At 33.6% G+C, this 13,225-nt stretch overlaps 2 protein-coding genes across 2 annotated transcripts; one reads left to right on the forward strand and one right to left on the reverse strand.

The window, feature by feature from the left end:
* The first annotated feature begins 276 nt into the window (after positions 1-276).
* On the forward strand, positions 277-7,099 carry LOC11441556 (squalene synthase 2). Its single transcript, XM_003606992.3, has 14 exons — positions 277-806; positions 897-939; positions 1,687-1,776; positions 2,057-2,132; positions 2,736-2,805; positions 3,177-3,320; positions 3,408-3,512; positions 3,759-3,905; positions 4,945-5,020; positions 5,546-5,634; positions 6,273-6,364; positions 6,445-6,490; positions 6,578-6,647; positions 6,764-7,099. The coding sequence occupies exons 1-13, from the start codon at positions 612-614 to the stop codon at positions 6,644-6,646; spliced, it is 1,242 nt and encodes a 413-aa protein (XP_003607040.2). The 5' UTR covers positions 277-611; the 3' UTR covers position 6,647; positions 6,764-7,099.
* Positions 7,100-8,582: 1,483 nt separating this feature from the next.
* LOC11441557 (SH3 domain-containing protein 2) lies at positions 8,583-12,353 on the reverse strand. Its single transcript, XM_003606994.4, has 11 exons — positions 12,213-12,353; positions 11,935-12,015; positions 11,344-11,466; positions 10,904-10,973; positions 10,656-10,807; positions 10,256-10,357; positions 9,916-10,116; positions 9,738-9,800; positions 9,454-9,609; positions 9,275-9,349; positions 8,583-8,866 (listed from the first exon to the last, which is right to left on the reverse strand). The coding sequence occupies exons 2-11, from the start codon at positions 11,992-11,994 to the stop codon at positions 8,750-8,752; spliced, it is 1,119 nt and encodes a 372-aa protein (XP_003607042.1). The 5' UTR covers positions 11,995-12,015; positions 12,213-12,353; the 3' UTR covers positions 8,583-8,749.
* Positions 12,354-13,225: the final 872 nt, after the last annotated feature.

Consider the following 13,225-nt stretch of genomic DNA (forward strand, 5'->3'; position numbering starts at 1 on the left):
TATCACTTAAAAACGACTTATTTCATCGTTATAGTTTTAAACATTTTTAAAAAAAAAAAACTTAGAACACTCTTTATCTAACACTTACTCTATTCATTAAAATTAATATTAATATTAATATAGATCTTACGTTTTAGTTTTAAAGAGTTACTCATAAAATGGTGGTATCACATCACATTATTATTTTAAAGAATGTTTTTTTTTTCAGTGCCAGAAAGTGGGTTGTTATACCTCCTCATTTTTAGATACTCTTCAAACGTGTGATAATGAAGAATTATAAAAAATGAATTCACATGACAAACCACACTTATAAAGCTACACAAAAAATGCTCTTAACATTGAACTCAACCAAGTAAGCACTAGTATTTTTTTGAGTTAAATAAAATACAAGGTGAGAGAGAGTGTATATGCGAATCTTCACATCTCAAACCAACTGTACGAACGAAATCCCCCAACGACAAATACATACATAGAAGTTACCATCACCAATCTCCAAAATTATCACATTCACAAAAATTCATTATTTTCCCAATATTCAATTCAATTTCTCTTCATTGAACAAATTCCATTTCCAGATAGAGAGAATAATCGCTTATTCGTAGAAACAAAAGATGGGAAGTATAAAAGCGATTTTGAAGAATCCAGATGATTTCTTTCCATTACTTAAGCTGAAAATCGCGGCCAGAAACGCCGAGAAGCAGATCCCACCGGAACCGCATTGGGGATTCTGTTACTCTATGCTTCATAAGGTTTCTAGAAGCTTCGGTCTTGTTATTCAGCAGCTTGGTCCTGAGCTTCGTGATGCTGTTAGTTTTTATTAATCTTTCATCTCAACCGTTCAATTTTTTTTATGCATTTTGTTTCTCTGATTCTTAACTTGTATTTTGCTTTTGCAGGTTTGCATATTCTATTTGGTTCTTCGCGCTCTTGATACCGTTGGTTCGTTACTTTTTCTGCTTTTTCTAACCTCAGTGATGGATGATAGATATTGGTTTTTAAATTAACGTGTAAACCCGTGACGCGAACCAAATCACCTCATAGCTTGAGCGAATTCGGGTTAAATGCAAGTCACTACGGATTGAGGAGCTTGTTAATTCAATTTAATTTTTAAAAGACTTGGATTTTATGTGAGGTTTAGTGCCAGATTGTAAAAAGAAATGATTTTGATATTAAGTAATTAAGAGATTAGATATCTTTTTAAAGAACAGAAGTTGTTTTGTGTTTGTTTATGGAAATGAAAATCAATTAAAAAAAAACAGTTATTTAAAATGATTTTCTGGAGAAACTACTAAAAGCAACTTCTCTTTTGAAGCAATTTTTAGGTTTTTTGAAAATTTGTAATAAATGGATGAAAAGTTGTAAAAGTGATTATTCTGTTTGAAAAAAGTGATTTTTTCACGAAAAAGATGTAACAACGGCTCTAAATATCATCATCCCTGCACTGTGGAAAATTTTGGTTTTGAAATATTCTGATTGATGTAACTCAGACAACTAGTTTAGAAACTAGTATAAGCCAATTACACGCAGTTTGTAATATTACCCTGTAATGAAACTGTTTGTCTATATTGTGTTTTGTCTTTTGAATATGAATTTTATATATTTGAATCTCAAACCATTCTGATTGAAGTTCCATAGTTCAAAAATTGAGAGGATCTAATGTTTTTGTAACTCTTCTTGTTTTGGCAGAGGATGATACAAGCATAGAAACAGATGTCAAGGTTCCCATACTAATAGATTTTCATCGTCACATTTATGATAATGATTGGCACTTTGGGTGTGAGTATACCTTTTCTTTTTGCTCCTTTTCATTTAAAAATCTTGATTCCTTGCTGAGTAAGACAAGATCCAATATAACTTTAACAACTCTCTTCCAACCTGTTGTTGTATACATCCTTCAATTGTTGATGTAAAAGTTCAATTTGGCCACATCTAAATTGTTTTTCAGAAATTGGATTGGATATTAAATTCTGTCTTTTCAGGAAAATGGGTTTAAGGCACACATGCCTCAAACTTTACTGATGCTGATCTACATGTTTATTCTTTTTAATGTAACTAGGTGGCACGAAGGAGTACAAAGTTCTAATGGACCAGTTTCATCATGTTTCAAAGGCTTTTCTGGAACTTGGAAAGAAGTTAGTTCTTATCTTTGCACATCTGTCTGTAACATACTTTGATATTCCGTGATACATGTGGTTTATGACTTGCTGTTTATTTCCAAAAATCTACCCATTATTGTTTACTACTACCCTAGGGGAAGTGGGTGTTTCCTGGGTGGAATGCAAAAATTTGGATATTAAAGGGGCTGTGGTATGCTGTGGGTGTGATAATCAAATTCATGCATCTTTTACAATATTATATTTATACTTTATGCTGTGGGCTTTGCATTCATGATTGTTTATAATTATCAGTTGCTTCCATGTTATATTATATTGGCTTCTCTATTATATATTTTGTTCATCTGATGCCATTGAGCTGTGAATTCCTATTTAAATTCCTCTTGATCTTTGGTAGGATTTAATGTAAATAAACCTAAGACTCAAAGATCTCATTATCTAATGTTTCTGGGTGTTTATGTTGTTCAACTTAAAGGTATTTAACAACTAATGTGGGTCATTGAGATGTGTTATGTGGACTATAGATTTACTCCCTTTAGTAGCTTTTCATAGGTGTATGTGATTAGAGTTATGACTGTGCACTCTGATGAAAAATTAAATGCTGGCCAATCATCTTTGCAGCTATCAGGATGCAATCGAGGACATTACGAAAAGAATGGGTGCTGGAATGGCGAAATTCATTTGCAAGGAGGTAAGTTATTATACATGTATTCTGTTCTGCTTACGTTTCTTTAATAACTGTTAGAATACAATTAATGTGGTTAACGTCTGTGATTGACGGGGTGCTATACGGTTTGTTATTCTTTTTGATGTTGTGGCTATCTAGTAGTTTGATTTTTATGATTTAGTGGGAGGGCAATATAATCAAAAGTCGTGAGGACAAACAGTAATGTAGTGCTATGGAAGTGCAACATTTTTGTAGTAGTTTGATACTATACCACTATCAATGCATCTATCTCAAGTTCTTATTTCCAGAGATCTATCTTTCACAGGGATTTCTGCCATGTTTTTTAATTAGGAAGATCATCTTGATTTATGCTAAGAATTTTCTCTGATTTGCAGGTAGAAACAGTTGATGACTACGATGAATATTGTCACTATGTGGCTGGACTTGTTGGGCTGGGTTTATCAAAGCTTTTCTATGCCTCTGGTAAAGAAGATCTGGCTACAGACAAACTTTCAAATTCAATGGGTTTGTTTCTTCAGGTATCATGATAGTAATAATGTAACACATAGCAAAAGAATATGCTCACAGATATTTACTTACGTCCAGTTAACCTTTTGAGATTGCAGAAAACCAACATTATTCGAGATTATCTGGAAGACATCAATGAGATACCAAAGTCACGCATGTTTTGGCCACGGCAGATCTGGAGTAAATATGTTAGCAAACTTGAGGTTTGGCTCTATAAAAATTTCTATTTATTCCAATCTAAATCATTTTTTCACCTTTTTCTCCCCCATTTCATGATTCTCAGATAAATTTGTAAAAATTGAGGCTTTGATGGTGAAACAGCTTTCTTTGCGTACTGTTATGTTATCATACTCATGAGTGTCTTTTTGACTATTTTGTGTCTGATTGTCAAATGTATAATTTGCTTCTTTGGTGCTCCAATTTTTTTCTTCTTCTTTTCTTTCATCCAGGACTTGAAATATGAGGAAAACTCCGTTAAGGCTGTGCAATGCTTAAATGACATGGTCACTAATGCTTTGCTGCATGCTGACGATTGCTTACAATACATGTCTGCATTACGAGACTCCTCTAATTTTCGCTTTTGTGCTATTCCTCAGGTGTTATTCTTTTACTTAATTATTTACTTATTACTTAACTGTCATGTAGACCGTGTTACTCATGCAATGTTATAACATAATTTGTCATTGTATTGAGTTAGAAGTATTTTTAATTTGCATCCCATGCCTAGATTTAGAAGTGCTCAATCAATAGCGGTTTCCGATTCAAGTTCAAACAAATATGAAATAATATTATATTATTATCCGTTCTTTAAGTTCAATGCTGCCTGAAAGATGCGTGGTAGTAATACTGTCGTTATACCAATCTTTGTGTACCACAACTGTTTTACAAAAATGTACAGATGAACATTAAATAAAAGTACTTGGTTTTAATTTTCATATTTAATGTATGTGAATATGAGATAGATTTCTTTCTATGGCTGATAATTATTTAGATTATGAGTGTCATCGTGTGTAGCTATAATGCTATACATTTTGGTCATGGTTAAAAAGTGGGTTGATTTGACTAGTGCTTAATTGGATCTTAAACAACAAAAATATTTCATGCTTAGAACTACTAACATTTGGCCAATTATCATGGAGTGGAAAAATAAAAATCATGTGATTCCTTTTTTTTTTGGCTTGATAAAAATTAAATCTACACACCAACGAGGGTTGGATCTAGGGGAAGGGGCTAGACTCCCACAATGTGGCGAACCAAAGTTTGACTCCTAGCTGGGAGAGGTACCCACATTTAGTGCTCGGCATGCCTCAAATAGGATTACCTCCAGTTGAGGGAACCTATGGGAAACCAAAGAATAAATAAATTAAATCTGCACTATGAAAGCGAGCAAAAAATGGTTTGTTGAAACTAAACTCAAAACTCAAAATGAACCATACATTATCTCCAACTAATTGTGTGGATCTTATTTTTCCTTAATACATTTACAGTTAATTTTTTGGTTAGTTTTTTTTTCTTCTTCTCTGTATCATTTCCTATTGATATGTATTTTTTTTTCTACTGCTTGTGTAAATACAATGGCTATTTTCATACTTTTTCCTAGTAACTTTCATGCTTATTTCATGTATTTCCTAACAGGTAATGGCAATTGGAACACTTGCAATGTGCTACAACAACATTGGTGTCTTCAGAGGTGTAGTTAAAATGAGGCGAGGTAAGAAAAAATATTTGATATGATTTATCTTGTAATTTAATTTAGTAACAGGGTAAGCATAATGCTAACATTTGTATAAGACTGGGAAAAGGAATGTGAGTACCTATGAATAGTGAATTACTGCAATTTTCCATGTTACTTTCTGCTAAATCAATGTTCTTAAGACTAGCATTCTGGGATCCCCTTCGTTGCACGTTTGTACACATTTGTACAGTGGTCTGCTCAATGTCATTGAACATATTTTGTTGAGTTCTCTAATTGGATCTAGGATGTTCAAATATTGAAAGCTAAATAGTGGACATTCCTAGTTTTTGAATGTACTAATAATACTCGATCTAGATTCAATAGCTTAGGCATATATATAGTTTCCTCTCATTTCATTTGAAAATATATGGTTTTATCGGGGATTTCTAATGGACTAGCTGCTTGCTGTTAGTGTTCTTTGCTCATTGTTACATTGTGTTTCTTTAAAGAAAAAGAAAGTTGAACTAACTGTTATGCCTTCATTTTGGTTACGATTTATAGGTCTAACTGCCAAAGTGATTGACCGAACCAAGACTATGGCTGATGTCTATGGTGCTTTCTTTGATTTTGCTTCCGTGTTGGAGTCCAAGGTATGAAGCATCCCTGGGGTCCTAAACAAAGTATGATTAGATTTGTAAAAAGAATGTGGATGCTACTCGTGTTTTACACCTGATGATGCTCCTATTTTATATTCTATAATAGCAAACACATTAATTGTTAGTGGGTGAAGAAGAAAAGTTGATGCATAGACTCCCTTGCATATGAATTTTCATGTATTTATAGGTGTTGTGTATAGGCATTTTTCTTGAAGCACTGTAGGAGCAATACTGCAATTGATACGTGTCACGGCCTTGACTGAACAATTAAGCCAGCTACAGCCTTGTGTGTTTTGGAATTCTTGTTTGATTGCAAAGTCTCCCAATTTTTGCAAGCCTAGGTTATTCTACCCTGAATTTCGTGTTGAAGAATCATAGCTTTTTAAGGCTCTGTGATTAGTTAGGAAAACAACATCTTAGTCAGTCTCTTGATTTTTGCTCATCAATGACTTGGCTTACACAAGTGCACAGAAAAATTTCCTGGCTGAGTGTGATACCGATTTGTTATTTTCCCAACAGAACATTTAATAACTCTTAATTGTCACTAGTCACCCACCCTTCATTCCGTAGCTCCATAATTTATATAAAGCTGGCTTTTTCCTACTAAAAGGATTCATCATTTTCCACTGTAGGTTGACAAAAATGATCCAAATGCAACAAAAACATCGAGCAGGCTGGAAGCTATACAGAAAACTTGCAGAGAATCTGGTCTCCTAACCAAAAGGCATATACAAATATCCGAATACTTTAAAAAGTATCTTTTTACCATTCACAGTCTAACAATTTTTTTATTGATTGAAGCAGGAAATCTTACGTTTTGAGGAATGAGAGCGGATATGGCTCTACCATGGTACACATTTTTTCTCTCCCCCTTTTTCTTGTTTTAACTTGGTCCTTCATTTCTAAAAATATAAACTGATTTAAACTATCGCTGCAGATTCTCTTACTGGTCATCTTGTTTTCCATCATTTTTGCTTATCTCTCTGCCAATCGTCACAATAACTAATGTAAGTTCTTTTGTTAATTTTGTTTTTGGTAAACAGTATTTTCAATGTATGGTAGAATGTGTAAGAAATTAACAAAATTATCCTTTCTGATGAAATAGTTCAATTCTTTTTTGTAGCAACGGGTATTTTGGCCTTCGCAAGCATGGATAGCAACAGAACAGTGGTAGCATGGCCCACTCACGGAATGTGAATTTGCATGCATGGGAGCGATATTTGATGCGTGCATTTGAAAATTGTGTATTCTATTTGAATGAGTAGTAGATATAGATATAGTTCCTAGTTTCCTACGTTGGGTTGAACTTTACCTCTACATTCACCCATAAAATTATGATTGTTATGCGTGTTGTCAGTTATTTAAATGTTTTCCAAACGAGTGCTACGGAGATCAAAACTCCCTCCTCCCCCTTCTTTGTCTAACCTTGGGTTTTATGCCATGATTGTTTACTGTTGCATTCTTGCATTTAGTTTAGTAGTTAGTTAAATAATCAAACTCCTAGAACTCGAACCAAACTTAATATCATTCAGATTATGGTTTTTGCGAAGTGAAGATTAGAAAAATTCGGACACAATACAATCTTGTACCATACTAGGTACAATTAGCCATGAACACAGTCAAGACTACAGTTTGAATAAGATGGAAGATGGTTTTTTGATTGTTTGCTAGCATTCACTTGCACTACTAGAAAAAGCAAAATTAGCGAGGGAAATTAGTGACGGAAAAAAGAAAATTCCTCACAAATTTCATGGTCGCAAAATTTAGTGACGGAATTAGAGAGGGATTTCACGTTTTCCCTCACAAAATTTCCCTCACTAATATTTGTTTTTTTAGTAGTGTTGAAAGATAATTGTCGAACAGTTTAATGTAGATCCAATTTTAGTTGATTTTGGTAATATGCAATAGAACCATTCTGCATTTTGATAAATTTATAATGTAATCAACTTCTGAATTTGTAACAATTTAATATTTTGCATGAAATTGGGTATATGCCATCATCCCGTTATGTGTAGAGTGAAAGTTAAGAATGGGGGCGGGTGTGTGAGAATGAGATTGAGTTGCTATAGATGAATGCTTTTGGGGTGTTCATGAGCACCAATCAAGATGAAGTTCCTGAATGGTTAACAAGTAGATTTGGAGGTGTGTGCAGCCTGACGGAAAGCATCCTAAGTCGTTGATTCCAAAATTTCTGTGCAGTGTAGATATGATGACAGAATTTTTCTGAGGGGAATTTCCAGCTTAGACAATACTTCCTTCATAAACAAAAAGGACCATAAATTGACTTCAACAGCTGCCTTCCATTTCTGCATTGACCTGATTTCCGATTCTAGTTGTTTTTGGAAACAAGTAAGATGAAGCTTTCCTCATTTTGATGTGACCAGTTACAGATGGTTAATTGGGAAGCTTCTTCATCTAACAACTCGACAGGACATTTGTTTTGTCAAACGACGACTAAACTAGTTACTACGCAACCCCGCTATAAAACATTTTAAAGCTGCTCAGAGGATACTGCAATACTTGAAGGATTCTCTAGGTATTATGTTTTCTAATGACTCATTCCTTCCATCAATGATTGGATTCAAGGATGTCTATTGGACTGGTTGTCTTGATAGTCGCAAATCAGTTAGTGCTCATTGACTTTTTATAGGTAAATCTCTCATTAGATGGAGACCTATGCTAGCCTATCTCTGGCAATTAGTCATTTCCCTTTATTCACTAGGTGATTCATCAACATTTTTATCTCCAATGTTTAAGTTTTCTAATACAAAGTTCAAGTTCATTTTCTAATAGAGCGACCATAGTATTCATGTATTCATTCACTTTCATCCCTACAGCACATGCTTTGATCACATGAAGTTGCAAACTTGCAATCAAAGTAGGCTGAAATCGAATAACAAACTAAGAATAAAACAAGTTGGGTGCAATAAAATAACAATAGATAGCAAAACATACTTATATTCTTCATATAATCATATATAAAAATAAAAATAATAATCACAAGGCAAATGTTGGCATCTATATCACAAATTAATATTTGATTTACAAAGCCAAAACATACACACATACAAAATTCCCTGGTTAAGAAACCAACCCAAAAGGAAAATAATTAAAACACTTCAGCTACTTTGCTCGCAAGAACACGTTCCCTTCTTTCAATGTAACTAAACGGAAACCATCCTGCTCTCCCTTTGCACTCTCCCTCGGCCCATCCGTTGTTTGTCACCTGTTAAAAACACAACAGTCATATTGGGGTCACAAGAAAATCTGACCATTTTTTTTAAATATATCCTAAGCTACTAGCGTGTGGACCACAACTACTTGAATTGGAAAACTCCAGCTACATCATAAATAGATGATCAAACAAATCGATGATAATGTAATCATGTTCCGACTTCATATTAGGTTTATCAATCTGTCTTAAGCTTAAGCACATCTCCACCATAAGATATAATAGAATAAATGCATTTCACTTGGGTTCTTCGTGCATCGGTTTTGAAACTTATATTAATTTATTATCATAAGTGACCTGATGGTTGAAAATACAAATCAATAACCCAAACAAGAGGGAGATAAGCCGTTATTGGTTCAAAGAAGAAAACTATAGTTGTACTCAGATCTAGTAGCTACAGACCTTTCGAATGACAATATAATCACCAACTGATAGATTCAGCTCCACTTCAGACACAGCAGAGTATGGGAATAAAACCTGCAAGAAGAGTAAATAAAAGTTACAAAGGTGAAAGCAGCCACCTGTTTAACAATTTGTAATATCTGCATGGCCCTGTGTGTAAGAAAAGATCTCTTAATAACCTCTCCTAAGAAGTAACCCATGCTGTCTGTTGATCCGTTATGTGTCGTCTGTGAAGCATAAACACCATTCACTTCTTCATATGGTGGGGGTGGTGGCATGCTGTTATCCATACTGGGAGTAGGAGGGGCTTCAATACGTTGTCTTTCTGATATCATCTATATTAAATATACATATAGCACATAATCATACATTTATAACTTAAAAATTACCGATATATCAATCAGCATATTTTACTTCTCGAAAACAAAAAGAACAGCAAAATGATAAAACGATTAGTGCTTACCTCCCCCTCAAGCTGATCAAGAATTTGTAGGACTACTTGGTGATAGGAACGCTCTGCTTCAACCTTCATTAGTAGAAATAAAATGCGCGATTAATTAAAAGTTACAATTTGTTATAACTAAGATCCAAGTTTTTATTAAACTGAAGAACTACAGAATCGTAAGAAAAAACTGCAATACCATTGCTATAAGACGTTGAAGGGTTAACCTCTGCTGCTGTGCTTCAACAGCAGCCAATGCTGCAGCTGCTTCCCTCCCCAATATGTTCATGTTTGACTTCAGGTCTTGCAGTTTTGCTTCTGCTGCTTCTAATTTCATAGCAATCTCAGAATTGCCTGGCAATTCTCTTACTTTTGCCTGGCGTTTAGAAACTTCAATAGCCTGTCTAGGTTCAAAGGATAAAGTAATTACAAGTCAATATAGGTAAATACAATTGATGATAAAACATGTACCGAAATACAGGAGAAGACAGAGATTATAAAGAGTCGATGAGAAATTTAAAAGATAAACCCCGTAATACCTGGGCTTCAGCATCCTGTCGCATTCTATCATAACGTTGAGCAAGATGCCGAGCATCCTCTAATGGAGCTCCCACCACCATTGCCCTTAAGGGTTCTGCAACCTATTTAGCATGGAGCACGATTTCAATCAGAGTTATTGGGCTGAGATGGCAATCACACTGCCGTAAATAAACAATCCAAGCCACTACTAAAAATAGAGACATGCTTTTGGCCAAACCAAGCTTTCCAAACAAAAATCCAAATATGCTGTAAATCCCAGTCATATTCGGCAAAACAGGTAAAACAGTTGGGTTATGACTAAAAAAAACACATTACTTCTACAAGTCAGATTTGAACACCATAACCTGGCATGACGAACTCATACATAACAAGCCACAAACACACACACACACAATTAACCTGTGTACCAAGAGCTTTTAGTAAGTTTCCACGCTCCTTCTCCATTTGGGCACGGGCTCGTGAATAACTTAGTGCGGCCCTGCACAATGTACCCCCACTGGTACACGTATTTTCTGCACCATATTTCCTACTATCTTCCGACAACTTTGTTCCTATTGAATGAAAAACATATAAATTCAAGAACAATATTATATGCAAACAAACTGCAATAAACATATACAGAAACTTCATTAACCACCATTACTTACCTATTTCAACTTGCTTGGATCCTGTAACAATATAACCTTCTACTCCACGAACAACGTCCCTTTGATAATGCTGAAAATACAACAGATGCTACTATCAGCCTTGGAGAGAAGGAATAAAATTAATGAATTGAGATTAAGGGTCTGTTTGGATTGACTTATTTGAGCTTATCTACTGACATAAGTTTTGTGAAACTGTTTGGAAGAAGTTATGCAAATAGCTTATGGCATCGTCCATAAATTGTTTTTAGCTTATATTCATACGTTCTCCAAGATAGTTTATAAAAACATCTTATAGCTTATACGAAAACAATTTAACTTTATTTTATCCTTTGTTATATAAGTACCTTATACATAAGCGCTAGTGCTATAAGCTGTAGATAAGTTGTTTATCCAAACATGGCACAAATGTAAATAAAGGATCGCCAACAATGAAAACTAACCTTCCCGGCACGTGTTGATATGTAAAGTTTCTCAAGTTTCTGATGTAAGTGAAGCTCTCTCTCATCGGTAACCATGTTATCTGAACCACCATAACCGCCACCTCCAAACTGCTTCAAAACAGCCTAGAATAACAATAATTCAAGATTTCATCAACACACATAGCATTCAAATCTATCAAACAACTAAGACAATAATCAGAAAAAATAAAATAAAATACATGAATTAAAGCTTATAAATCAAGATTAACAGATATTAAACGACGAAATACTTATATATACTAAGCAATTACGCATCTCTCATTGATTTCAATATCAGCTACAAGCTTAAGAGTTAAGATTCAACTTAATCTATAACATTTATTTATTGATTTCTGAAATGTAAATGTGAAATTTGATTAGATCCAATAGTAATATGCGGATTCACAATCACAATGTTCTGTAACCGAAAATAAATTCCAATCATGAAAAATTGATAAGAATAACAAAAATTCGACGAAAACAGAAACGAATCGTAGCAAATGAAAACCATAAGAAAGTGAAACGAATTTGAACGAAAGATCTAAAGAAGAATTTGTCTGGTAACGAACGAACCTGTTGTTGGCGAGCGACTTGTTCTCGAAGCTTCGAAGCTTGTTTTCTGATAGCGTCCATTTGAATGAATTGAATCTGAATCTGTTGAAGAGTGAAAGTTTTTCAGTTATGCATCACCGATTCAAGAAAAATGAGTATATCGAAATTGAATTTGTTTATTCATTGGGATTTGGATCCTTCTTCGTTAAGCTTGTTTGTTTCGAAAATGTTTTATGTTATTCGAGAGAATTATAATTATCACTTTTAAAAATTAAAAAAGCAAGGACTATTTTAGTTACCAGCGCTCAAAGTTTAGCACTCGCAGAAGAAGAAATTGTTGGATGATTCAACGGACGATTTTCTTGCAGTGTTAACATGTTAGCACGTTTGTTTCAAATGGAAAAGAAGGAAAATGATTGAAAAAAAATGAAAATGTATTATTTTTTTTATTTGGAAAAAGGTAAGAAAAAAGTCGTAGAGAAGGGAAAAAGTGACATAATCAAGAAAATTAACTTCTTTTTTTAAAAATAAATTTACACATTTACTTTTGATTGCTTAAAAATAACGAGTTTGCTTTCGTAAGTATAATTCAGTTGATAATTACCACAAATATTATTTACAACGTTAAGAAACTCAGTTTTTTTAATTTCTTCATGTGATTGATTCTGACCACTAAACTACTTAATAACAAAACAATTTAAAATGAGTGTTTGATTTTGCAATGAAACAAATTCAATGTGAAATAGTTTATATTTAAATACTTTCACCGCTAAAGAGAATTGAGTAGTAATTAAAAAAAAAGTAAATTGAATAATAATTTTAAATGTACAAATAACGTGAAGTTGGTTCCAATTTTGGAGGAGCAAATTTTAACTTTGATTCTATAATTGATTTTGAACTCAAATTATTGTTTAAGTCACTTTAACATGAAAGCAACCAAACATAAATAACTCTACATTCAACTTACTTTTAACTAAAATCAATTCATTCAAAATAATTTTTTATCACCGTAAAACCAAAACATAAGTTAAGATTAATTCTAGAGGCAAAAATAATTATAGTACTTGACAAGTTCAAAACATATCAAAGTCAACTCTAAATCTCTAGAATCAATCAATTTTGCCCAATCCAAAATTGAAACCAAACAACACTCAGTTAGCTTGGAAACCGGAGACGTTTGTTGGCATTGGCCAACCCTCTTTTGTAGCTTTCGAGTATATATAATCGTAAGCTTTAATTTTAACTCGAAACTATTCTAACCAAAATCCTTGCACTTTACGCAAATACTATTTTAATGTAGCTTAGTCACAAG

This window comes from Medicago truncatula, chromosome 4 (assembly GCF_003473485.1).
Source record: "Medicago truncatula cultivar Jemalong A17 chromosome 4, MtrunA17r5.0-ANR, whole genome shotgun sequence".
In the NCBI taxonomy this organism is placed as follows: Eukaryota; Viridiplantae; Streptophyta; class Magnoliopsida; order Fabales; family Fabaceae; genus Medicago; species Medicago truncatula.

Bases quoted from the DNA above. Each gene is read 5' to 3' on its own strand.
- LOC11441556 (XM_003606992.3), top strand. From the start codon at position 612: ATGGGAAGTATAAAAGCGATTTTGAAGAATCCAGATGATTTCTTTCCA. The intron at 940-1,686 runs GTTCGTTACTTT...TTGTTTTGGCAG, and splicing joins TCGCGCTCTTGATACCGTTG to AGGATGATACAAGCATAGAA. The intron at 6,365-6,444 runs GCATATACAAAT...TGATTGAAGCAG, and splicing joins TCTGGTCTCCTAACCAAAAG to GAAATCTTACGTTTTGAGGA.
- LOC11441557 (XM_003606994.4), bottom strand. From the start codon at position 11,994: ATGGACGCTATCAGAAAACAAGCTTCGAAGCTTCGAGAACAAGTCGCT. The intron at 9,801-9,915 runs GTATTGCAGTTT...CTACTAATGAAG, and splicing joins TTCAACGTCTTATAGCAATG to GTTGAAGCAGAGCGTTCCTA. The intron at 9,610-9,737 runs GTAAGCACTAAT...TATTTAATATAG, and splicing joins TTGATCAGCTTGAGGGGGAG to ATGATATCAGAAAGACAACG.